Consider the following 26,956-nt stretch of genomic DNA (forward strand, 5'->3'; position numbering starts at 1 on the left):
CTCTGGGTGCAGCAGGGACAGAGTTTTGGATCTGGCCTCCCTGGCTGGCTGTGATCACCTCCAACGGGAGCAGCTTCTCCAGCACAGCCTGCTGAGAGGCCCTTTTGCATCACAGCAGCTGGATTTTCTGTTCTCAAAGTGTTCCTTGCCTCACTGCCCAGACCACACACTGTGGCAGAGCACAGCATGCTCAGGAGAAGAGAGTCCAAAAACTCCAAGATTTATCTTTTGTCCCACCGTCAAAACAAGGACAAGGAAAAGAGGAGTTTCCAGTAAAGTGTAAAAGAAAAGCATGACAAAAGCAGCCTTTCCCCCTATATTTTTCCAGCCTCAGTGTCACCTTCTCTATTCCCTGGCAGGTTTGTCCTTTGGCTATGGGCTGACACGCCCAGGCAGCACAAGGACCAAAGGTGCCATAGACCCGCACCCTTTCCCTGGTGAGGCCAACAGAGTTTCCCTGCACCTCGAGCTTCATCCTGTCTGGCGATGAGGATATTTTGGGGACATCCCGTGTCCCCAGATCACCTCGCAGAGCGTCTCTCCGAGCGGGACCCCGTCGGGAGCAGGTGGGCGGGGCCGGGGCAGGGCACACGTGTGTCCGCACGCCGGGTAAGGGACGCCCGGGGACCCTCGGAGCAGAAGTGACCTACTTTAGCTCCGAGGCGAGCCAGCCCCAGTGTAAAAGCTTCGTAGAGCTGGGCGTAAATTATTCATGGCCTGACCATGTTAATGCATGTGCTAAAGGCTTTAAATAAAAAAAAAAAAAAAAAAAAAAAAAAAAAAAAAAAAAAAAAAAAAAACCCACCAAACCAGAACAGGATAAAGTCTGCTCTATAATTTAAAGCCTTGCACGCTCCCGTCACCATGCCCCGCTGCTCTCGGAGTGTTTCCGCTCAGGTGAGCAGGGATGCGGGCAGAGGCAGCAGGGATGGGCCGGCCCGCTGGAGCTGGGATGGGGGCGGGAGCCGGGATGAAGGCAAGAGCTCGGGCGGGGGGAATCCCATGGGAAGGGGCTGGCAGCCCTGCTGTGTGCGGGCAGCTCGCAGCCCCACAGCGAGTCACTTCCCGGAGCCGCAGCGCTCGCTCCAGTCCATTCCCAGGCACAGGGGCCAGGCCGGCTATTTTTAGACCTGCCTTTTTTTTCTTTTGCTAATTTTTTTTTTCCCTTGCTTTCGTACAGCGCTACCCTCGAAGGCCTGGGGAGAGAGGAAAACACTGATCCCTGGGCCGGGAAGCTGCGTGGGAGGGCTCCGGAGTGCCCCAGCGCAGGGGTCAGCCAGCCCCAGCCGGGCCATGGGGACCCGTGAGGCACCGCAGGGAGAGCCCCGGGCCCCCGCACGGAGATTCCCACCGGGACAAGCGGCCCCTGGCTCCTACAAGGAGATTCCCACCGGGACAACTGGCCCTTTCCAGGGCTGCCATTCCCAGCGCCGCTGTAGCAGGCACAGATAAGGGCCCGGGAAGGTTGGGCAGCGCAGGCAGCAGAGCAGGAGCTGGGCGGGCGCAAGGGGAGCGCTCCAGCCATGGAGAGCGTTTGCCTTCTATGGAGATCTCCTTCTGCACTGCTGGCACGGAGGAGAGGCCTCAGCCTCCACAGACGCTGGGAAGGGGGAAGAAAAACATCCAAAAAAGCTCAGGGCTGCCCTCGCAGAGGCCTCCGGCAGAGCTTCACACCGCCAACCCCCCACAGCACATGCCTGTCCAGGCGAGGGCTTGCCCTGCTCCCGGGGGGGAAGGGAAGAGCCCAGCTCCTGGTCCTCAGCCCCATCCCAAAGCAGCCTGCATCCTCCCAGCCTGGGAAACAGGGCCAGGCCAGGCCAGAAGCATCCCACACCATTCCCACAAGAAAACACCCAAGACCACAGAAAAAGTCACAGCAGCCTCTGGGTATATATATATTTTTTTTGGTTGCATTTCATATATTATCCAGTTTCACATTCTCATAGGATCAGCAATTATAGAGCAACTTATTCTCAAATCTTCTAATACAAGCGAGACAGCCATGGTCAGATAATACTTAAAGCACTTCAATACCAAGCAATAAGATGCTAAAACAAAAATTGCACAATTTCTTGTTTACTATGCCTGACTGAATCATTGGTACAGAAGACAACCCTTCTTTTTCAAGCTTTTAACTAAACATTAACTTATCTTACAGGATTACAATTTCTCTTTAATAATAATAATAATAATTAATTGCACACAAACACACAAGAAATTCTTTATGATGCATAAATATTTCCTTATTACACATGGTACAAAAATACTCGTACTTTTTTTTTTTTGTTCGGTATTCCCATAAGGATGGCTGATTATTTGGCAAGACTGGATGCTCTCCAATCAGAAGAATGTAGGGGAAAAAAAAAAAAAAAGAGGTTAGGTATTTTACAGCTGTTCTATATATAGAAGTTGGAAGAAGGAAAAAAAATAATATAATAACCCTGACTTTAAAACAAGCAGAATGGATGAGAACAAAAACCCAGTGCATCATACTTAAAAAAAAAAAAAAAAAAAAAAAAGAAAAAAAAAAGGCATTTTTCAAATTTTTCTGGTCATCCTGGGGAGGGGAGGGTGGAGGTGGGAGAAGGGGTGAGACAAGGACAGTTAGTATTTCTCAAAGCCAAGTCTTCACCGAAGCAAGAGGAAAACCTTGATGGATCAATCTGTTGGGCCAAGACCTGTTGCTAACGGTTACACAAACGCTAGAACAAACAAACTTACACTCACACAGACACAAGTTAAGTGTTTTAATTCATGCCAGAAAACATGCAAAACCCACGTTGCCTTTCGATTCCTTCAGCCGAGCTGCCCCCGGGGCAGGGAGCGCCTGGGGAAGCCCAGGACCTGACCCCCGGCTGGGTTTCAGTGCAGCCGGATGGCAAAGCTCAGGCAGGGAGGAGGTCCTGGGGATGGCTTGAGGGAGGGATGGAGGGAGGGAGGGATGGATGGAGGCAGCACACAGCCCGTGGCTGGGGCTACCATGGCTTCACAGTCCAGGGAAAGGGGTGCTGGCAGCCCCGGGGGCAGCGCGGCGGGGCCGGGCGCGTTGTCCTCTGGCCACGTACCAAATCCAGAGGAGGGGGAGCCATTGTCCCTGGCACATCCCTCTGTGGAGAGGCAGGGAGGAGGAACACAAGCCCAGGAGAGACACTGTGGGAGAGGAGCACGGTGAGCAGGGCCAGCTGGACCTGTGTCCTGAGGGTCTCCCACAGCCTCCGCCCCAGCCCAGGGCTTGGGGGTCTCCCTGCTCCCATCCAGGAAACCCAACCACATCCTTGGGTGGGTGTGTGGGGCTGAGCCCAAGCTCCCATCCCTCCTCCCAAGAGTCCAAGGAGCCCAAGGAAGAGCAAGACAAAGACCTGACTCCAAGAGTAATTAATTACTTACTAATGAACTAACAAAACTGACGAGACTTCCATCCTTGCTGGGTAGCTTCAGAGGGAGGATACCAGCGCATCTGGAAAAGAAAGCCACGGCAGAGGTCCATGATCCAGGATTACCTCAGCCAGAGCACAAACCTTCAGCTCCTTCAAGCCATGTGCAAGGTCCATGGAGCAAAGATTACTCCAGCATAGGAAAGGAGGCTCCAGGGTGAGCTCCAAATACTGCCTGAATAGCTCCACCCTCAGCCAGCCAAAGGAGGCATCTCAAGACCACACATAAAAACCAGACCACCTCTACAGGGCTTGTATTGGGGAAGAAGTGGCTCATCCACTACCACAGACACCCACAGAGCTTTCCAAGCCCCAGCTCTGCTACCAGAAATGGCTCCAGGCAAACCACACCATGGGAAGAACTTGGAAGAGCTGCAAACCAGCAAGACTTGGAGGCTTCCCTTGGAAGCCCTGGAGGCAGGTGCTTGCTGGCACATCTTTTTCTCAGACCTGCTCCTTGCCAAAGAAATGGCTGGATGGGGACCTAACAAACAAACAAGGGACAGTAGCTGAACAGACACTTTCCAGCCCCTTAGGAGACACAGCGAGCTGGCAACACCCAGCCCCACAGCCTGGGACATCCAGATGATCCCATCTGGTCAGCAGGGACATTATGTCCAGCTGGGCTGCATCAGCAGCTCCATGTCTGACAGCAGGCCCATGCCACTTGACTGAGCACAGATCCAGCAGCAGGAGCAGCAACTGGAACTTGGAACTTGGTCCTGCTACTGGAGCACAGCAGCCACCCCCAACTCCTCCCTCCCCAGCTGCCAGGAGAGGAGCACAGCTTCAGCACATTCAGGGCTGGGAACCAGCACAATGATGGACTTGGTTCTAAGATGAGGAGAAAAGCAGCAGAAAACCCCCTGGAGCCCCATGTGAGCCACTCCCCTTGTCCCATTCGCTCTGGCACAGATGTCCCCTCACCCAAACAATCCTGGCTGGATGCTCCTCTCCCAAGGATGTGCAGCAGACTGCCACAACCTCAGCACTGCTGCCTGCAGTGGGGCCAACTTCTCCCACCACAGGCACTGGGGCTGCAGTGCCAGGAGCTGCAGCCACATGAGCTATGGACCTTGAGTCCCTCTCCAGGAGAAGGCTCCTAAATGAGCCCTGCCAGTCAGCAGAAGCTCTGTCCTCACAGGAGCCTCTCATCAGCTCAGAACAAGGCCAGTCTGGACAAGACTTGAACAAGCTGGTCTAGTGGAAGACATCCCTGCACATGGCATGGGGGTGGAATGGGATTGGTTTAAGGTCCCTTCCAACTCAAACCTTTCCATGGCTCCATAATCTGCTGGACTCTTGCCAGACACCTTCACAAGGCAAGTGGATGCCACTAAACCAGCTCCCAGCTGGGCCCATACCTCACTTCGTGGCACAGCATCCCAGTCAGTCCAGCCATGGCAATCAAGGGCACGGATGTTACCAAGACCCTCCTCCCCAGTGAGGGGTCCCACCTCGTGCCAGCACCTAAGTGCCACACAGAGTGTCTTTTCACTTCTCCTTTAGCCTGGGAGAGGGACCTTTGCTGCCCAGTCAGGGCCACCACACTGTGCACAGCCACCACCCAGGAAGGCTTGGCACGGCCAGCAGCACCACTGACAACTTACAGGGCCACCCTCGTCCCCTGTCACCAGGAGGTGCTTGCTCAGCTGAGCCACATCTCCTCTGCAGCCTGGCCAGTGTCTCCCACTCCACACTCCTCCCCTCGACAGCTGGAAGCAGTTTCCTCCTGCCCAACAGGAAACTCCCCCTTCCTTCACAAGGCTGTAAGGGCTTAACCCTGAGAGCTGCCTCCGACCCACACAGCTCAGCCAGGCCATACACAGCCAGCCCAGCCCAGCCTGGTGGCCCTCCATGCTGCCTCAGAGCCACCTTCTGGCCCCCCTGCAGAGCCCCAGCACCCCCACTTGGAACAGAAGTCCTGGTTTTTTCTTAAAACATGCACTGTTTGTAGCTCTGGTGCTAATAAACCATCAGTGCAATGGACCACCCCTCCTTGCCTTCCTCCTGCAGGTCTGCAATGCTCACACCCCAAACCCAGCCAGCCTGACCCACCGTGGCCCCCACCAGCCCAGCCCTGCACTCAGAGGGTTCAGCCTGGAGCCCTGCAGGAGCTGCTCCAGACGTGACAATCCTGGGTACAGTCCAAGGCTCTGACATGCTGGCAGGGTGAGGGAATGACCTGCCAGGCCCTTCAGCCTACAGAAAGATTAAGGGCTTGATGGGATGAGGCAGGAACTCAGTAGGAGGGAAGTTCCCAAAGCCAGAAGAAAAGACTGGAAGCTGTGGATCAGAGGGAGCAGATAGCCAAGAGGACACTCTCCAGGCACCTGCCGAGACAGTTTTCTCTTCACACCCCTCAAAATACCACATCTGTTAAAGAGGAAGATGAGAACTGATGGAGATGTTCAGCACTGGGTGAGGAAAGCAGAGCAAGAGAGGCTTTTACTGGAAGAGACACTGTTGTTTCTGGAGAGGCATTAGCTCACAATTGGAAAGGAGTCTGGTCACACCACCAACACATCTGCTCACAGGGATGAGGCAGCCACTGCTGGCCAACTGCAGCAGCCTCAAGCTGCTGCCTTCAACATCTGTCCCAGAAACAGCTGGAGAGGAGAAATGTGTGCCTCTGCCTGCCACCTCCCAGAGGCCAGAACCTCTCCCTTTCTACAGCACACCACCAGCAGCTGCCTAAAAGTCACAATGAAATTATAAATGGGGCAGAGAAACAGCCCATCAGAGCTTCACTCTCCTTGTCAAAACCTCCTTTATCTCTCCCAATTGGCTCAGAATTTAAGTAGCCAATTGTCCACCATCCTCAGGGAGAGCAAATCCTTCAGAAGTGGGGAAGCAAGGACCAAACACACAGGTCCCTCCTCAGGGCACCTTTGGCTTGAAGGACCTGCCTTTTCTCCTTAGTTACCTCTAGGTCTGCAGCCAGCCCCAGCATCTTAGAGCTCTGACCTGTCTCTGCAGTTGGAATGGTCTCCAGGGATCAGGAACTGTCTCCCAGTGCAGGCAGGCACAAAGCACTCCCTGGGCTCCTGGGAGCTGGTAGGATCCAAACAACACATCCAAGAGCTGCATCTTACTGCCAAGCTGCTGAAGTGCAGAGCAGCATCTTCCCTGGTGCTGCTGAGATCCTCAGCAAGCCAGGAGCACCTGCAGGCAGCACTGCAGGTCACCAGGAGTGAGCCCTGGGCAGCCCCTGCTGAGCAGGGAGAGCTGCTCTGCTCCCTCTGGACACACAGCCCACGGAATGTGAGCAGGCAGGCAAGGACAGGCAGCACCTCACCCACCGGTGTGTGCTGGACACACACCCACCCTGGCACCTGCTGGAGGGTCCCTCAGGGGCTGGTGTGGGACCAGAGCAGCTCAGGCCATCACCAGGAAAACCAGACGCAGTGGGATGGAGCCCGTGCACCTCCCCAAGCAGCTCTGGTGAGGGAGAGCTGGAGAACCAGCACATCATCCCACAGCAGGGCAAGGAGTATCTGGGACAAGGCAGGCACTGATCCATCCTCTCAGGAACATTTTAACAGGTGTGCATCCATCCATCAGTCCAACACCTGGTACCCTATGGCTCAGGGAGACACACCCCCTCTGAGACTGCAGCAAAGAAGCATTTCTCTTTTTACAGCAAGTTGTGTTGCTTTCTTTTGGATTGAGCCACCCAGGGAGAGCCACTGCTGGTCACAAGTCTCTTCTGATGGCCCAGCAGTCCCTTTCACCACCACTGAGCAAGGAGAGCTGCTCAGGAGCATCCTCTGCTTGGAGGATGCTCAGGGCATCTCCTGCCTGCTTTTCCCTGGCTAGGAGGGAACTGCTGGCCGGGGGCTGCTTGGTCAGCTATGCCACCACTGTCACTGGAGCTTAAAAAGTTGCCACAACCATGAATGTCTTGAACAAGAGGCTTCAAATCTCTGGGAAGCACAGAGCTTGGCCAGAGAGGAATAATCCTGGGAAGTCCCTACATGACAGCACCAACAGGCAAAGGCTGACCCGGGCCCTCATCTTTGGTGGGTTCTTTTCTATCATCACTTCCACAGAGAGAGGAAAAGGTCTGCTCAGAACCCCTGCTGGAGAACTGAACCAGGGCCCATTTCCTTCAGTCAAACATCAACCATCCCCGTGCCAACCAGCCCCAGGCCCTTCCCTCTTCCCAGTCTCCTACACCGCACACCCCTCTCTCCCAAGGCTGCTGATTCCCTCCATTACAGCTCACACCACCTGTGTCCTGCCTGTGATTTCAGGCTGCAAGAGAGAAGTCAAGCTCCAGGTAGGAACTGGCTCCGTTTCCATTGCCAGAGAGGAAAGCAGTGAGATGAGACCCATGATTAGGGCAGGGTCTGTCCCGGTATGCGATTCTGGAACAAAGTGACCGGCAAGTGCTGTTGTCTAAGGTGCCCACTAAAATTTAGTCGTGTGCTATCAACTACCACGTCACTCACCTCCCCCACCGTGTGCCAGGAGTGAGGTCAAGGTGTATTTCTGGTTGCCCTCGAAGGGGTCAAGGTTGGGGAGAAACCAGGTTTCTTTCAGGCTGAGTGGCAGGGTGGTCTCTGCCCCAGCTCAACCGGGCTGCTCCCCTCCCAGGGGCCGGGCCTGGCCGAGCCTGGCTCAGCTGGGAGGAGCTGATGTAAGATGGTGCCATGCTGTGTGCGCCATGTCATGTGCTGCCAAGTTGGAGATGTGGGTTAGAAAGAAGGCCTGGCATCTCATTCCCCAGGCTCTGGTGGGTGGGTAGCGTGAGGCCCATGCACTGGGTTGCCAAGGAGATACGGGCTACAGAGATGGGCAGAAGCTTGCAAATCCCACAGTGCACCTTGGAGGAGAGATGGTTACCTTACCAGTCTTTCCAGACGTGGCTGCCATCATGCTTAACACTTCTAGGAATGGAGCTGTAGTACAGCCACTCCACTAGCTGCAATAAGGCATCACTAGGGCGTCCCATCTCCAGGGACAGCTCTGAGCTTCGGGGCTAGCCTGCGCTGGCATCATGGCTGGAGTTCACTAGGGACATCAAAGGAGGGATTTGAGAGAGGGTGGGAGGGAGGGAAGGCAGATGGGACAATCTTAAAGTCAGCAGAGTCCCCACTGGGGCAGGGTCGGGCTACAGTCACAGCTGCAGCAGCCTGGTGCCCGCCCGGAGCATGGCCGAGGCACGGACGTGCCAGGAGCAGCAGCCATCGGCTGGGAGTGGCTTACCAAGGGTTCCCGAGGCCAGGCCAGCCTCTCACCACCTCCTGCCCCTCATCCCTCCTGCCAGCCCTCTGGGCAGCTCTTCAGGAGGCCAGGCCAGGCCACCTCCTCTCCCCGTTGCTGAACTCAGCTCTGCAAGAAGATGAGCCCTTCAGGTTTAAATCTCTCGTGACAAGATCTTGGTTTTGCTACATCCTCCAACTTCTTGCCTGCCTCAAAGCTGATCACTGCGGAGCTGCTACAGCTCTGGCCATCCCCATGGATGCCCTCCAGCCAACACCAGTTCACCAGGAGGAAGAACTGTGACTGTTCTGGGGACTAACCCATAAGCCCATCACATGAGTGAGCCAGCCCCTCCCAGTGAGGGCAGAGGGCTCAGCACATGGGGACTAAGGGCACAGCTATTAGGCCAGTTTGTGAGCAAAAGTCATCTCCCTGTTGGGCTCCACCCTCAGCTCTGCAAGGGACAGGGCTCCAGCCCAGAGCTGCCAGCACGAGTAATGTTTAACCCCACTCAATTTTATTGGTAACATATCCTGTGCCAGGACATGCCTCTGCAGGGTCAGCACTGGCACAGCACAGCCAGGAGCAGCTGGGACTGCTCAGCAGCCTCTTTGGAAAAGAGCTGGGTCCAGGCACAGCCTGGAGGGGCTGCACTGGCTCCCTAAGGCTTGGGGCCCATCACCACCCATGGACCCCCTTGGGCAGGGAGCTCTACCTACACAGGGAGCTCCTCAGACAACCTCTTAGAAACCATTAGCTCACCAGCTGGAGGGCAGGAACTAAGACCCAGAGGGAAGAGATGTAGCTGGAGGCCTCCTTAATACCCTCCAGAAAAGCAGACTTTTCTCCCCCACTTTGCACCATAAAGTTTGGGTGCCTAACCCTCACACTCAGGATCCCTGTACAGTCACCAGTGACCACCCTGGAAGAAACTGCAGTAAAAGTTTCATCTCCCTCAACCACCTCAGACAGGCCAGAGGGGTTGACTTTTCCCAATCCTCCCTTCCAGGGACAATTCAACTTGACCACCACCCAACACACACAAGGGGCAGGAAGACACCTCTCCTGGGCCACTGAGGAGCACAGCACAGCCCTGTAGTTGTGGGCACCACCACCAATTTTAGAAAGCACCAGCAAGCACAACCTTCCCAGTGAAGAAGCAGCCTGGCTCTGGAGGTCCTTGGAAGAACATTCCAGTGCTCTTCCTGGCCCTGTCCTGAACCCCTGTGTACTTCTCCCTAACCCCCTGGAGCTTCAGCCCAACAACAGCTCACCTGTGGAAGGGCAGAAGCAGGAGAGATATGCAGGTGTGAGAGGGGCAGGACAGAGGACAGGAGCTGGCATCCACCCCACATGGCATTTGGGAAGCAAGCTTGGCTTGAAGCTGGGCAGTTACCATCACAAAGCTTGCAGGAAGCAACAGGATGCCCAAGGGCCAGCACAGCTCACTGCCAGCCAGGACAGCAAGGTGAGAGGACACAGCTCCTCCTGCTCTCCACTTAAGCAGGGAAGAGTAGGAGTCAATACCCTGCCTGGCAGGGCAGAGAGCAGAGGTTAAGCCCCAATGCTCAGTCCCACTGCCCCAGTCTCCCATGGCACCACTACGGGAGCAGACACAGAAGCAGGCAGAGCACAGCTGGCTGGTCACACTGAGCAGGGCAGGGACAGGGATTCCAGCTCCTCCTGGACAAGTGCTTCAAACCAAGCACCTTAACTTGGAATTAGGACACTGCTACTCTGTTTTGATTTTCCCTGTGCATGTTCACAGTTTCAAGGTTTATGTGGTCTCTGTACCTTAAAGCATCCATGTCAGACCAGCACAGGCATCCCTGCATCCTCAGCTGTCAGCAAGCAAACCTGGGGACACCAGGCAGCAGGCTGCACCACCATCAGTATTTCCAGAGGCTCATGCATGGAATGACTCTCCTCACTAGCCTGTACCGAGGGTGGCTAACACCCTGCTCCAACACAATTCCTCACTCTGGCAAGGCTCTGCTCACTTATCTCCTCCAGCTCTGGAAGTGTTTGAGTCATCAGGCTGAGCCCCTCAATTTAGCTACGTTGCTTTTGCAGTGACTTGGGATGACATTTCATAGCAATGTTAAGGGCAGGAAGTGTTTCCTCCCGGCAGTCCCTCAGTGTAGCTCTGTGGCCATGGGGAGCAGCAGGACCAGCCAGAAATGGGGCCCTGACTTCCTCCCACCCGCCTGCCCCTTGCAGGGTCAGAAATCATCAGCCAGCCCTGCCGGCTCTCGGCTGCACAGACCCCTCCTTGGGCTGCCCTGCAGCGGGAGCCAAGGTGCAGAGGGCAGGGTGGAGGCGGCCAAGCGGAGCCCGCGGGGACGGAGAGGGAGACAGGAGGGCGCAGCCCCGGCACGGGAGGTGGGGAGCGACTCACCTGAGCGTGGAGAGCGGCGGCCGCGGCTGCAGCCGCCGGGTAGGTGAAGGCGGCGTGGGGGATGGCAGGGGTCAGCTCCGTGGTGTACAGGGGGTAGGGAGCCCACGCCTCCGGGGACGCTGGGATCAGAGCCGCTCCAGTCAGGTCATCTAGACAGGAGGAGGAGACAAGGGGACAGCGTCCCAGTACTGGCCCAAACAGCCTGCTTTGGGGACAGGCTCCGGATTTCCCGCCCCAGGCTAAAGCTTTGCGCTGCCATCGTGATCAGGTATAAATTCTGTGTGCACAGCTGCTCCTCCGGCCTCCCAGCCTCGACAGGAGAACCCAGGAATGTGTTGCAATACAGCTCCACGTGGGCTCAGGACACTAGTCCACACAGGCAGCTGAGGGGTGGTGCCACAGGATGCAGGACAGGGGGCTCAGAGCCACATTACAGGTCACCCCATAACCCTCAGCAGGGCTACTCAGCCCACCAGGCTACAAAGAGGGTGACAGCACAGGACTCATCCCTCATGCTTCACATTTAGGGATGCTTTAAAAGATTTACAGTATCACTTGAGCTACCAAACCCAGCTTTCATGTCTCAACAGGTCTGTGCTGCCCAGATGCCTGTTACTCTCCTGTGGCTCCAACATCCTGCTGGCCTCCCTGCTCCTGGCAGATTTTAGGAAGAGCAGAGGTGGGTCTGGGCTCCTTCCCACTGTGGCAGCATTCACAGAGTTGGGCCTCTCTCAGGTTGGAGCCACGACCTCCAAGCCCCTCCCAGCATACTCACAGGGGTCCCGTGCAATGAAATGTGCACCCAAGGCAGGGTGGATGTTGGTGGGGTTCGGCGTGGCCATCAGCTTGCTCTTGGCCATCTTGGTGTTGGCTTTAGCAAACTCTAACCGCAAGGTCTGGGGGTTCTCGGGGTCGAAGCGGATGCCCTGTCACAGGAAAGAGCACAGGGGCTTCTCAGAGGGGAAGCTCCAACCCAGGCACAGGCTGTGGTTATTCATGGAGCAAAGCCCAACTGAGGAACCAAGGCCACCACTCTGCAGTCACACGCCCAGATTTTTGTCACCTCACTGCAACACTCAAGTTCCCACGTGCTTTTGTTTTTACATTTAGCTGGCCAGGGCTAATGTTAGACACAGAGCCACTGTTTCCAACATGAGGGACACAGTTCTGCTCCTTATGGGCAGCTCACCAACCACCACAGCAGGGATGGATATCAACACGGGTCAGGAAAGCTCTGTCTGCTGAAGCTGGGCTAACAGTCTATAGTGCAGTTGGAATAACCCCCATCTATGTGGGAGCTCCCATCTACACCTTCTACACCTTCTGCCAAGCCTGAGCAGAGGCACTAGCAGATGTCAAAAAGCCCAAGGCAAGGTCTACAGCACAGCAGAACCATGTCTTGCTGACCAGATCCCCCCAACACTCCTGGAGGACGGGGATCATTTTGGGTGTCCTTTCCATGCTGACTATCATGACATTTTACTGAGTCACAGCAGGTCCCCACAGCCTTAGAGCTGTCTTCCAGTGGTCAAAATCTACACAGAGACAGCTTGCATCCATTTGCTTAGGCTGATATCAGCCTTGAACAGCTCTCCCACCTCCCTGGAGGGATGCTGCAGGACCATTTCACTTCCACAGCTGGTAGAGGACCCAGCCCTGTCTCTGTGCTCAGCTCTGGGTCCAGCCAGGCAGGTGTTCCCCAGCCCTTTCAGCCCCCCAGCACTTTGGGTACTCACATTCAAGGCGTTCTTGGCTGCTTCAGCGCCAGCCCGGCTGTCGAAGGTCACAAAACCCACTGGCTAAAAGAAACAACACCCATTTCAGTTTGGAAGACTCTTCCAGCTCCTCAGGCTGCCTTGCCACCCCCTCTGCCCCAGACAACCAGCAGAAGAGACCACCCGAAGCTGCACAGGGGCTTCAAGCAGAGTTTGGGTCTCTGGCTCAAGATTCCTGCTCTGATCTGCTCCCACCACCAATGTTTTGGGGTTCTTACGTGTAGGGACACTGCCCACTCTGCCAAGCCCCCAGCATGGCTACCCCTGCCTCGATCAACATGGCAGTGGGGAAGGCTGATGGCAGCACAGGGTCTGAGGCTGAAGCCCCAGGTGGTCTCACCCAGGGCAGCAGGAGAAGACATGGGGACACTCAGAACATGCTGGGTCAGTAGAACCCCACTGGTGCTGGCCCAGACAGTGCACCACACAGTGGAATGGGATCCTTCCCCTCTCCCCTCCTGGCATGTCCACTTTGATAGCAAAAGCCAAAGACACACAGGCTGGAAGGAGGTACCTGCTTTGAAGTCAGCTTGATCAGTGACCCCTCATAACCCTGCAGGAGAGAAGAAAGCAAGTCAGTGTCACGCTCCTGAGGAGGCCATGCTACAACCAAGACACAACCAAGACAGCCCCAAGGCCTCCACAGGGCAGGGGCCACAGTAGAAACAGGGACAAGAACACTTCTTTTCCACCATTAGAGAAGACTGGAGGCAGGGCAGGTATTTTAGCTCTTCCATCCTGGCCCTTTGGGAAAGAATCCCATTTTCTAGCTCTTCATCCAGCTACAAAGATGAGCACCCTGCCCTGGCTCGTGCCTAGAGAGAGCAGAGCAGCCTCCCTGTGCTAGAGGAGAGCAGACAAGGGAATCCCACTTGCCCTGAGACAGCCTGGGTGGTTTTTGGAGAAGGATGGAGAGTCTGGGGCATGAGGACACATCCTCAAGGAAGGGTTGGTCCAGCTGAGCAGCAGGGCTGACCAAGCAGGTTTCATCAAGCTTAGAGACAGCACAATTCCACAGACCAGCTGGAGGTTCCCAGTTGAGAACAATTCATGGACCCCATGCTGGCTTCAGGCTCCCCTGTCATCCCTCCTTCCCCTGACAGACCTTTTGGTGCCAGGTCATCCACAAAACAGCATCTTTCCCTCCAAAAACCCCATCTGAAGAGCTCCTTACCTTGAATGGCCGGAAGAGAAGGTAGAGCTCTCTGGGTTTGATATCCACAGGAAGGCCACTGACAAACAGCGTCCGTACCTAGGGGAGAGGCCAAGCAGCTGTACTGACAGGAGATGTTTGGTGCCCAAGCAGGAGCACAGAGCACAGCTCAGAAGGGCACTGAGAACAGGACACCTTCCATTAAAGGTCCACTAACCCTTCCCTGCACTAGGGGAGCGTTGTCCAGGATAAAACACACCTGGCCCTTCGACCTCCACCTCAAAGGATTGATGCCTTTACAAAAACTCAGTCCCTGGCACCATGGCCTGGGCTGCTGAAGGCATGGACACCAGCCCCACAACCTGACAGGACCTTGATGGTTAAACTGGCAAAGACCACACACTGCCACAAGAACTGAGTTTGACACATCCCAAAGGTCCAAAGGGACCAGTACAAAGCCCAGCTCCCTCCAGATCTTTCTACAGATCACATACTGGATCTCCTCTCCTCAGCCTACCCTGGCACTTCAATTCCATCACCAGTTCAAAGACAGCCTTCAATTTTGAGAAACACCTCGCTGTCCCATTTGTCTCTTTTGACCTCTGCAGCAGCCCCAGAACATCACTGCAGGAAGACTTTTGGGTCCATCCCAGCTCCTTCCCCAGCACACCTCAGACCCTTCAGAAGGTGCTCCCAAACCCACTCTCAGAGCAGTTATTTTGCTGTGTCCAGCCAAGAGCAGCTGTGCTGGGCCAAACCCCGTAGCCATCTGCTCTTCCCAGGCTGTTCAAGTCATGGACCAAGTCCAAACACACTCCTGTCAAAGCAAAAAAACCCAGTGCCAGGGGAGGATTTCAATAGATAATCCATTAAAATTATAGATAATAGTTCACTTGAATAACCAGGAAGAGAAAGTGCTGAAGGCTCATGACCTGGGAGAACTCTGCCCAACAGTCAGACCCATCATGAGCACCTTCTCTCTGCACACTGGCTGGCAGACTATTCCCATAGGAAGCAGCATGATGAAGCTGCAGAGGCTTTCTGTAAATCAGCACGGAGCTGGAAAGGGAAGCTAAGCACAACCAAAGGGGTGAAGACACTTGTCATTATTAACAAGGAGCAGGAGCCCCCAAGGAGCTCATCTCCTGGCCTGCCTCCAGCACAGAGTGACCCTTTATGTCTGCAGGGCAGAAGGGCTCTGCTCCTTTTTTTTGTTTTGCTCAGCCATTTCCCCTTCTCCAGGCAGAGTGGGCTGTACCCAAAACCACTTTTACCAAGCACGTGCTTGCCCTGCTCCTGGGCTGGAGGCAGACCTGGAAACACAGGAGCCTCAGCCTCTGTAATTCTTTGGGGTCAGCCAGATAGACTCCAACACACAGGGAGGTTTCTCTTACTTACAGATGAAAACTCACCTCCTTGAGCTCCTGTGCCCAGGACAGTCCTGCCAAGGCAGAAAAATCCCGTTCCCAGGGTAAAGCCCCTCAGGATGAACAGTGATTGTGAAAGCCTGGGGGTGCTCCTGCTCTCCTGTGCATGCTGAGACTAAGGGCTGCCACTGCCCCCCACTAGAGGAGTGTGAGGAGCCCTTCTCTGGCCCAGCACAGCAGCAGAACCAGATCATCCTTCCCACCCCCTCACCCTTCAACATGGATGCCTCTGCCACACACTCTTGCTTTGCCCTGCCTTGGGAAGCAGGATGCCACGAGGAGCATTCAGGAACACTTTCCAAGCCCAGGCCCAGTCTGACAGGCTCCCCAACCATCCCACCCCACATCTGATGCTTTAAGGCACCACTCCAAGGCCACCCCATGCCTGGACAGAGGGGACAATGCCACTGTATCCTGGCTTGCTGCCTGCCTCAAAGACCTCAGCACTTACACTTCAGCATGAGCTCCACAGAGCGTTCCCAAAAGACCCACAGCCATCTCTTGCAGGGGAGGACTGCAGAGTGTGGCGGCACACATGTGCCTCAGCCATGTGAAAGCATTGTCCCTTTTCAATATTTCAGGATCCAAGTGCGCTCAGCCCCCAGAATGGATTTTTTTCCTCCGAGCAGACAGAAATCCACATCCCTGCTGGGTCTCTAAATGGCCCCATGACGCGTCACTTGGTAAGTCCTTGCGACAGGCGTGACAGGATGGAAGATGCCTGGTGGCTCAGGGAAGGGGGAGCCAGGGCTGGAGCCCTCACATCAGCAAGGCAGGTGCCCAGGAAAGCTCTTTGTCAGAGGTGACAGGCTCCTAGTGCCAGCCCCAGAAGTTGCTGCTAAGGACGGGAGCAAGAAATCTCCTCTCGCTGGCCAGAAGTTTCCCTTGGCCTCCAAGTCCTGTTTGTCACCATCCACAGCATTGAAAAGGCTTTGGAAAGCCAAGCCACAGCACCCAGCAAGGGCTTCCATTGCTCCAAAGCCTGGGCAATTCCAAATGCCAGCAGCTAACCTCTCCAAAGAGGGTCTCAAGGCAAACTAAGGAAGGCCCTGCTCAGAATGGCTTGTTGGAAGCAACAAGACCAAGCAGTTGGTTTTATCTCTGCAAGTCAGCACATCCATAAGTGATCTAGAGAAGGGTAAGGAAAGAGGGAGACCAAGTTGTTCAGCGAAGGGAGGGTGAGGCTGGTGAGAGACCTGAGCAATATTTTCAAGGGACAGAGTGAGCTAAGCCAGGGGGAGCTCACTTCCAACACCAGGAATAAAGCAAAGGAGATTGAGGTTACCCCACAGGAGAAAAGCAGGAGACAGCTCACCAGTCTGAGCCTCTTGTGCACTGTGGGCAACCTGGTCCAGCCTCTTCCCCTGCTCCCAAAAGAGAGGAAGCTGTGGATGTGGGCAAGGGGGTCTAGACAAGCATCTTCCAAGTGGGACTCTCCGGTCAGCCCAGGTCCTGCAGGCTTTGAGAGCCCAGTAGTACCACCCAGGGCTGACAAATCCAGGCATCCAGCCTTCACACTCAACATGCCACAACATGCTAAAACATGCCAAAACATGCCCTACTTCAAGTCCCTGCCACCCAACACCAAATCCAGCCTCCCCACAGAGCATCTATGGATAAAAACACCAAACCAAAACACCATCAAAAATATCCATCCAGGGCTGGATCAGGAAATGTCTGGGCCAAACTCCATGTGCAGACATCCAGCAGGAGCAGATCTCCAGGAATACCACGTTCTTCTGCTCATTCCTAGGCTCTGATGCCAGGTGAGAGCAGTCACATCCCACCCAGGACTGATCTGAACTGGACACATGGACATGTGGGGAAGTAGGACAGGGAACAGCTCTCACCTAGCATAGCCCAGCAGGGCCACACGGCTGCAGGCCCTGCAGAAAACATTCTCCCTTCCCCATCCCTGCCCCTCCAGGGATGTCCCCAGTCCAAACACCTGATAGAGATGGAGGAGAGCCATGGAAAACAGGATTCATGCCAGGAGGGACAAGACCATCTAGGCCATCTCCGAGAGGGAGGATCCCAGCACAGCTGCCCACGCAGCGGGAGGAGGGACAGGACAAACCATTTAGCCCTCGAGTTCTCAGTGTCACAGCTGCATCTCCCCAAAGGGACACACACCTTGGGCCAGCACAGCCAGGAGCTTCACACCAAGGCTGCAAAGGAGGAAAGCAGCAGCACCTGCCTTGTGCTGCCTCAGCCCCAGCACTGCCCAGAGACCAGCACAGCTCCTGGCCACAGTTGCTTTGGAGTCAGAGCTCTCAAAAGAGAGTTCTGAGCTGCCCTGCAGCCCAAAGTGGGTCGAGTTATGTCAGAAGTGTCTGATGCAAGGGCACAGGTACCCTGAGGGTTCAGTGATTGGGGATTTTTTTGTTAGAACACTGATCCTAATTCCCCTCCCGGAGCCAGCAAGGCCAACCCTCCCCTTTGGAGAGATCAGCCCTTTAATTACATCACCCACAGCACAGCTTGGGCTACTCCAGCCCCCCAAAACTGGCCTGGTCCTGGATCTATAATTCCAGCACCTGCAGCACAGCAGTGGCTCAGAGACACCTGAGCACAGGTACAGCAGGGATGTGCTCTAATGCCTCCCCCACACTGTGCCATTGGACATTCCCCCCTCTCCAGGAAGCCATCCCAGTCACATGCCAGTTTTCCTACAAACGAGCCATTTCCCACTAGTTCACACCAATAAGTCCCCTGAGCCTCCTTCCCCAGCCATCCCGCTGAGGACAGGGACAAGCTCTGCCACAGCATCCCGAAGGCACTTTCCACTCCTGGAAAGCTCAGGGATACAGACCACAGCTTTTCCCATTGGAAAGCACCTCAGCGGGGTGCCTGCCTGCTCTCGGGGGCCAGAGGGGGACACGGAGCCCCGGTTCTGGCCACAGTGATGCAGCCAGGGCCACTTGAGGCGAGAGCGCTGGAATGCAGCGAGGCTGCGGCTGCCCCCGGAGCCGGGACTTATAAGGCACGGGAGCGGAACGGGGCGGCGAGCTTGCACAACAGGGCTGCGGGGAGGGGAGCACACCGAGCCCAGTGAAAAATGGGACAGGATCCTCCCCTCGGGGTCTCACACGGGCCGTGAGGCTGCAGAGTCCTGCCACCGCAACCCGGCGCTGCTTTGGTCCTCGGCACAAAGTCCCAGGAACAGCAAGGGAGGAGAAAAGTGGGAGAGAGGGATGTGTGGTGTGTGTGAGGGACAGCTCGGCAGGCAAGCAGGGCAGCCTCCACAGCACGGGGCAGGAATCCCGAGAGAAGGGGCTCGCAAGTGGCTACTTCACTGCTCCGTGCCTCAGTTTCCCCTCCACCAGTCAGAAGAGAGGTGGCAGAGCCGCCCTTGCAGCCCCAGCAGAGCTCCGGTGTCTCGGGCAGGATCGCACCGAGCCTCGGCAAAGGATCAGGAGCCGCTCCAGCCCGGAAGCCCAGAGCCTCCCACCCGCTGGAAAGATGTTCACCCATCCCCAGAGGGGAAAGAGGGCCTTGAACCTCCCCCAGCGCCTGAAGCAAGGCAGCTTCAGGCATTTCCCTCCGAAAACAGCCTTCTGCACAAAAGGCACACGAGGACCAACGTCCCCCCGGCGCAGAGGGAAGAGGGCTGACCACAAACCAGCCCAAGTGCACCAGCATTTTGTCCCCAAGGCTGTGGGGAGATGTGTTCCACGCTGCTCATAGCCAGAGCAGCCTCTCCCCAGCACTGCTCTTCCCCCACATCAGGCAGGGGATGTCAGCAAGGCTCAGCCACCCCTGTGGTCAGGGGAGGAAGACAAGGGGGAAGCAGGGAGAGGCACCAGCCCCACTCAGGGAGAGCAGGAAGCACATGGGAGCTGATAGCTCCAGGCACAACAGGACAGCACCCAAGAATAGACCTTGGGCCTGGCAGAGGAAGCTCTGCTGGTGTGGCTTTGCCAGGGATGCCTGCTCCTGCTATCAAGTCCCACCACCTCTGTCTCTGCAGCCTCTCACAAAAAGAGCAGCACCCAGATGGGTTTGGGCCACAGCAGGGGCTCAAAGCTGATGAAGCATTTGGAAAGGTCAGCCCCACAATTCCCAAGACATTACTATCCAACAGGGCAGCTCCCCAGCACAGGGAGGGGCTGGCTGAGCACCCTCAGGTTGCCTTCATCACCTTTCACCTAGCCAAGAGGTCCATTAAGCCAGAGGGGACAGGCACCAGTGCCACAGCCAACATGCTAAATCCATGCTGACCCTACCCAGCCACCACACTGAGCCCTGGGCTCCAGACACCCTCCCCTGCCACTCTCTGGTGTTGGGGACCCGCAGACACCTGTCACCACTGGCTGGAGCCATGGATTTTACCTGCTATGGACCAGCTTTTCCTGCCCACACACAGGCACCTGCTCCCCAGGAAGGAGAGAGCGGTGAAAAGGGTTCCTCCCCAGGGTAGAGACTGCAGGAGACATGGGTCTGGAAGCAGGACCCTCACCAGAAACATTCTCACCTCAGATCCTTCATTGAGTACATCTGTATCTGCCTCACCCCAGCACACGGTGATTCCTGGGCACTCTTCGGTCCTGTGCCTCCCAGGACACATCCAGAGACTGAGGAATCTCTCCTCAAATCAACCCACTTTGGGGCAGCCCCAGCCCCATGCAGCATGTCAGGTGCCTCCCCAGCCCAACAAGCAAGTACTCCATAAAACCCAGGTGATGGAGAGCTGGAAGTTCACAGCAGCTCTTCACTGTGGACAGCAGTTATTGGAGTGTCACCCCCAACCCTTTGGGGACACCAGGAGGATGACAAGCACCCACAGGACTAAGCCAACACTGAATCAGCCCAGCTCTTAGCAAGACAGCACCACTAGACAGCAGGGAAGGGCTGGGCTACCAAAACGTGGACCAGAAGTGCCAACCCAAACCCACAACACGCCCTCTGGCTGCTCTCTCCCAATCCATGGCCCATGTTGCACTTCAGGCCATTGCTACAGGTGACCCAGGGCAGCTACACATTGAGGGAGACACAGGACTTCTGTCCATGGAAGTAGATGGGAAGGACACACATCCCCAGCCAACAGCTTCTGACCCACAGACACACACCATGACTGACCCCACAGCAGTGCAGGAACCTGTCACCACCTGCAGCACAGGAGGGCAGGCACCACTCCAAACATTTCCACAGCTTCTCCTGGGCTGTCTGTGCAGCAGGGCTGGAGAACCTCCACAAGGGTGAGGCCACGCTCAGGTTTCCAGCCACCTCAGCACACCAGGAGCCCATGGGGCAGTGGCCACAGCACCCTTGCCAAGCCTGTAGCATCCACTCCTACCATGCCAAGGCAGGGTCACCTGGTGCCACTACCCCCTCCTCATCAGATGTGCTGCCTGGCTCAGGATCACACCTCAGTAGGGGCCAGGTTCAGCAGCTCCAGTGTTGGAGCTGCCCCACACCGCCCTGCCCCTCATCAGGTCCCTTCACAGGGCCAGGCACACAGGGGGAACTTGGTTTCCACTATCCCACAAGGTGCAGGAAGATGCTGAGTATTGTAGTGAGGTCCAACCACCTCACTTCTGCAGTCATGCCACAGTGAAGCTTCAAGCTGAAGCCTTTATTTCAGGCAGAGCTCCAGAACAGCAGCAGTGCTGCCTGTGACCCAAGCAGCAAAGTCTCCAGGATCTGGCATGGCCAAGACCAGCAAACTCAAAGGATCTTTCACTCCACAACCTTCCACATTAGTTCCAGCAAGAGTCTTGAATTCCTACAGTGCCAGATCCTCAAGCAGAGCTATGAGGAAGGACGAAGCCTGAACTACTCTTAGCTACCTCCCAGACATCTCAAAGGGCATCCTTCCTACTTTGGTGAGGGCAAAGCAGAGACCTAGAAAGGGAACCATTGAGTTTGGCCCTTCCTAACTTCCACCGGCACCACCAAAAATCCATTAATTCTGAGGCTAAGGAGGGAAAGCCCTGCTCAGAGCTCCTCAGATTAGCCAAACTGAAGCTGGGTCTCATTTAATAGCCCAGCTGGCAGGAGAAAGAAGTTGCCCATCACAGGGACTAGCTGAGTTGGGAGGTCGATGCTCAGACTCACATCTAAGAAGTTCAGATTTGAAAGAGTGAGAAAGGAGAAGGAAGCTCCTTCAGAGGGTATTCACAGGACACAAGGAGATAATGGGCAGATTCCCACATCCCTCCTCCTGTCAGAGCAACTCAGTGCTCAACCCAAGACCAAGAGGACGTCTGGGAACACATCAGTTCCCAGAACCCCTGTGTGCATGGTGACTCCAGGGTGTCTGCTCAGCCAACAATCTGTCACTGACAGAAAGCTGCATCTAACACTTAGGGGGCTTTTAGGATGCATGAAAACAGCTCTGAGGCACCGTCCTGCTTCAGCCAGGCCAAGTGCAGGAGGATTAGCGAGCGGTGACTGTAACCACTACAGCCTCATGTTCCTCACAGTGAAGAGCAGCATCAGAGGAGACATTTGACTCCAGAACTCACACTAACCTTATTTGTTTGCAGCTGCAGAGCTGGAATCCACACATGCACGAGGTATCTAGGTCCACTCAAGCAGAGATTACAGAAGTCAAGAGATGCCTGGCACCAGTCCATGAAGTGCTACAGACATCCAGCACATAACACAGCCCACTCACCAGCAGCATTCCCAGGCAGCTCCAGCAGCCCTAGAGTGCAGCAGCTAAGGAAAAAGGGATGTAGGACTTGCTACTGAGGAGGTTGTCTGGAAGCCAAGAGTCTTCTGCCTCTCCAACACAGAGTTTTCTAACCCACAGCTTTCCATGGACCAACAGGGAAGATCACAATTACATCATGATGTGGTTTAGAAGAGACCTTAAAGACCATCTCATTCTACCCCTTGCCATGGGCAGGGACACCTTCCACTAGACCAGGCTGCTGCAAGCCCCATCCCCCTTGGCTTTGAACACTTCCAGGGACGGGGCAGCCACAGCTTCTCTGGACAGCCTGTGCCAGGGCTTCACCCTACCACATGGAAGTATTTCCTCCTAAGATGACCCTCTCTGGCAGAGCTTAGCCAGGTCCTCACCTGGGCTCTCTCAGCACAACTTCACATTTAACGCTTCCCACCTTCAGCACTCCAGGATCCCCAAGCTCTACCTCAAGAGCAGCAGCCACCAGCCATGGAGCTGCAAACAGGCCCTTCAGACCAGCCCGGAGAACACACAGGATAACCACAGACTTCAACTGCCAGTGTGAGCATCTGCTCAGCCAGCTCCAGATTCCTCCCACTCCTGGTAGACCTACAACTTCCCAGGAGAGCAAGAACTAATTTCTAGAGTAGAACCAACACGTCTGCATCAGGCACTCCATAGAGCAGGGTGAACACAACAGGTTTCACTGCTATGCAGCCATGGACACAACACCCAGTGTCCACGGGAAGCATGAGAGCTCCTCCAGCTGCTGAAAAAAGCTCTGCCTGCCACAGGGGTGGGAGTGCAGCACCTAGGCAGCTGCCTGTCCCACACCACCCTTGGGGGCTGCCAGGAGAGATGCAGCCACGCAGATTGGTGGCTGCCTGGAAAATTAAACAGAAGATAGCAGCAAGTGGGGAGGGATCGCGTTTGGGGAGGTGTCTGGTGAGGAACAGCAGGGACTGACATTAGGCCCTGTTTGTTTAACATTCCCGTTAACGACCTCGAGAGGAGCGAGAGGCATTCCTGTCCTCCGCATGTCACCAGCCAGGAAGCGGCTGCGAGATCCAGGGGCTCACAGATAAGATAAAGGGAAAGGCTGAATTTGGGAGCTTCACCCCGCTGTATCTGGGGCACACGGCGCCCTTCTGTGAACGCCTGGGGAGGTGGTGAAGGAGGTGCGTGGTGGGGGGGAGTAGGGGGGTGGAGGAGTGTCCACAGCGCCAGGATCTGGCGGTGTTATCCATGCAGTGTGGGAAAATATTCCAGCACACCCTCCTGCATTTGTTGGGACTGAAGGATTCCACTTCGCATCGAATGTATTTATCGCTCTGTATCAAGGGGAGCTACTGGGCAAGAATTTGGGCCCCCAGACCGTGCTGGGATCCTGAGTACAAGGCCACTCCTGATGCCTCCACTAGCCTCTGCAGTGAGGAACAGCTCCTGGTCAGCCAGGAGGTACTGGAAAAACAAGCATTCAGAGTAGGCTCAGGGTAGCAGCCATGGAGCTCAAACCGTGCTCACCACCCACAGCGTTATTTCTGATGGATTCTGGTGGAGAAAGGACTTTCCAACAGCAATCCCACCAAGGATGGGGACATTAACCCCCCCAGCAATCCCAGCCTAACCCAGGTGGCAGGTCTTTCGCTGCAGCCCTGGGTGCAGGGTGACAGACACACCCAGTGAGGCCAGGGACCATCCAGCAGGGCAGACGGACCGTGCCCCTCCCCGCACGCCCCCGGAGGCTGCAGAGCGGAGAGCAGGAGCCCCTTCTGTCCAACCCCTGCACGCTCCCCAGGGATGCCATCTTTAACTCAGTTTTCCAGCCATCAAGCTCCACTCCTGGGAGGACCAGCCTCTCCAGAGGGTGAGGATTTCCTGAAACGCTCCAGCACCCTCTTTGCCAAACAACCACCCGGCAGTGGGGAACAGACTGGCTCTTGCCCAACACCAGGAGCTCACCTGACCACCACCTGTGAGGCACCAGCCCAGATGGAGCAACACCACTGGATGGGACGCACCAAGTGGCACCAACCTTGGGGACCTTTGCAAGCCAGTGAATAATTGGATTGAGGAGCCACATAGAATCTTCTGCGCATGCATGCACAGCTCGTGAAACCCACAGGTACCGAACCTCCCTCCACCAGGAGCGGCACAGGGCCCCAGGTGCTCAGGCTCTCAGCCCACCCACCCCAGTGCCACCCGGTGACACTGGGACACGCCACCGGCGCATCCACATCCCATTGCATCAGCGCATCGCCTATGCCCTGCTCCACGCTGCGGACAGAATTGCTCCAGCCACCACCTGCCAATCCATTCCAGGCCATTACTCGGGTCCCCCTGGCCGGGGCTGAAGCCCAGGGGACACGATGGCCCCGAGTCAGCTGGCGCGCAGGGCCCGGCTGCCCGGTGGGTGGTGGAGCAAGCCAGGCGCCATGTTGCGGCGGCGAGAGCGCACGGAGGATAGCGAGGGGAGGGGACTGAGCACCTCCCCGGTCCTGAGGGCCGGGCACGGAGGACTGCAGCAAAACGTTTCCAAGGCCAGGCATTTTCCAGAGCCCTCTCCAAGATGGAGGGCAGCTAGTAACCCACTATGGCAATACCTGCTCCAGGGGTGCAGCGATGACACCAACCAATGGCTCCAACAGCCAAAGCGCAAATGTGGAGGGCTGCAAGCTCTGGCGTGTGGCTACAGACAACCGACCCTTACTAGCCTTCCCAGCCCTGAATCCAGCAGCATTCAGGCTCTGGCTTTCAGTGGTATCTGGGGGAAGGGGCTGCCAGCAGGTCAGCTCAGTCCTCCAGCCCCATCCAGGCTGTCAGCACACACGGAGCAGAGCAGGGGCTCCTCCACTATTGTCCAAGTGTCTCCCTTGCAGCCCACATGGGCAAAAAGGTGCTGGATCCAGGAGCCTCCAGGAGCCTCCAGCTACAGGGACGTGGCAACAGGACACCATGCCCACGGGCACCGGCAGCGCTGGATGGAGCAGGGACCTGCCAGCCCTCTGCCCCACAGGGCTACAGGGACACCGAGCTGAGCAAGGGACTCGCCCTGCCCGGCCCCAGCCCCTCCTCGGGGCGGCCGGGAACTCCAGCACCAGCCCGCTTCCACCTCCGTACTCCGGCTCCCACAGCCCAGCCCCAGCTTCCCATCCCGCAGCAGCCCCGGCATCTGGGCTCCGGTTCCTCGACGACCCGGGGGTCCAGCCCTGACATCGGATCCTCTACGCCCCAAAAGAGGCGCTGCGCTCCTTCCCGTCTTCCCCGACGCCCCGCTGCCGGCTCCGCGGTCCCCGATACCGCCCTGCTCCATCCCCAGCAAACCAGCCCCGGTTCCCCGACGACGCTGCGCTCCACCCGCCGTCCCCCGACACCCCGGCGTTCCATCCCCGCCGCCCCGTCCCTGGTCCCGCCGGCTCCGCGACCCAGCCCCAGCCCCGTCCCCGATCCCCAGCCACTCCGGTGTCCCAGCGCCGGCGCCGCTCGCAGTTCCCCGCCGCCCCATCTCCCGCGCCCACCTCCTCCTCGACGGTGCCGCCGCCGTTGGTGTGCTCGGTGTCCTTGTTGAGGTTGCTCATGGTGGGGTGCCGGGGCGGGGGATGGTGCCGGCTGCTCCGGAGCTCCGCGGGGCCGAGCCGGGGTGCCGGTGCGGTGCTGGTGCGCGGGGGCGGTGCGGGGCGGTGCGGGGCAGTGCGGCGCTGCCCTCCCGGCTCACATACGGCGTCCCGGGACGGCGCCGCTGTTAAGGGCCGGGCCGGGCGGAGCGGGGCCGAGCGGAGCGCAACGAGCCGCAGCTGCGGGGCCGACGCGCCCCAGCCCCAGCCGCCGCTCCCGGTGCCGCCACCGCGCACCGAGCAGCGGGGCCGGGACCCGCCCGCCTGCCCCGCCCGGGGCCGCCCCCGGCCGCCGCCGCCGCCAATCCCGGCCCGGCCCGGCCCTCCGGGACCGCGGGGAGGTTTTTTTTTTTGTTGTTGGGCTCGAGTTATTTTAATTATTTTTTCCCCTCCTTTCCACGAAAAACTTTGTCAACTTTGATGAACTTTCGGGTTTCGACTTTCTTAAAGGGCCCGCCGGGCTCGGATCTCGCGGCGGGGCTATGCCGTTCTCTCCGCGCATCCCCGGGGCGGGGAGACATGGCTCAGCCCCGCGGGGCTCCGAGAGCCCAGGGACGGCACCCCTGTGACCCCCGATGAGAGCCCCGAGCCCCAAGAACAGCAGCCCTGGGAGCTCAGCACGGCGATCCTGCAACTTCGGCACAGCCGCCCTGAGCCTCAGGAGAGCAGCCCCAAGTCTGCCCCGGTCCCCTGGGGACAACAGCCTGGTTCCTTCTGCCAGGGCAGCCCCACAACCATCCTCACGGACATCGATGTGTGCAAAGCCCTGTTCTTGGGCCTGGGAGGAGGAGCAGGGTTGAGGCACAGAATCATGGAATCCATGTGTGGGGTGGGTGGGAACGGACCCTAAATTTCATCTCATTCAACCCCCCTGCCATGGGCAGGGACACTTTCCACTAGATCAGGTTGCTCCAAGCCCATCCAACCTGTCCTTGGACATTTCCAGGGATGGGGCAGCCACAGCGTCTCTGGGCAACCTGAGCCAGGGCCTCACCACCCTCGTGATCCATCTGCTTTCCTTTCTCCCTGCCCACATGGGTGCCCAGTTGGCCACATCCTAAAGCACAGCTTGCAGCTGGATAACACGAGCAGAAAATGGAATACATAAGCATTCCTCTATACTGCAGCTCCCAGCTTGGTCTCTCTGTGAGGTAAAAGTGTTAAACCCCAAGAGCTTGGGTCAACCTGCCAAGTGAGAGATGTCCAGGGATCTGAGCCCTGTTATTTTAACCAGCATTTCTTGTGCCCAGCCCGTGCTGCTTCCCCAGCACCGAGGCCAGGTGAAAGAGGAGAAACATCAGCCCTGCCCTGCC

At 56.8% G+C, this 26,956-nt stretch overlaps 1 protein-coding gene across 2 annotated transcripts; it reads right to left on the reverse strand.

Annotated features, from left to right (window-relative positions):
* Positions 1-1,871: 1,871 nt before the first annotated feature.
* On the reverse strand, positions 1,872-25,802 carry RBPMS2 (RNA binding protein, mRNA processing factor 2). Of its 2 annotated transcripts, none has more exons than XM_050978578.1 (8): positions 25,548-25,802; positions 13,990-14,067; positions 13,330-13,368; positions 12,777-12,839; positions 11,816-11,966; positions 11,041-11,189; positions 3,388-3,457; positions 1,872-2,334 (listed from the first exon to the last, which is right to left on the reverse strand). In XM_050978578.1, the coding sequence occupies exons 1-7, from the start codon at positions 25,605-25,607 to the stop codon at positions 3,395-3,397; spliced, it is 603 nt and encodes a 200-aa protein (XP_050834535.1). In that variant the 5' UTR covers positions 25,608-25,802; the 3' UTR covers positions 1,872-2,334; positions 3,388-3,394. The 2 variants fall into 2 exon arrangements, with proteins under 2 accessions (XP_050834535.1, XP_050834534.1); XM_050978577.1 differs by having other exon boundaries at positions 1,872-3,150; positions 25,548-25,800.
* Between the last annotated feature and the right edge of the window lie 1,154 nt (positions 25,803-26,956).

The sequence above is a fragment of the Serinus canaria genome, chromosome 10 (assembly GCF_022539315.1).
Source record: "Serinus canaria isolate serCan28SL12 chromosome 10, serCan2020, whole genome shotgun sequence".
In the NCBI taxonomy this organism is placed as follows: Eukaryota; Metazoa; Chordata; class Aves; order Passeriformes; family Fringillidae; genus Serinus; species Serinus canaria.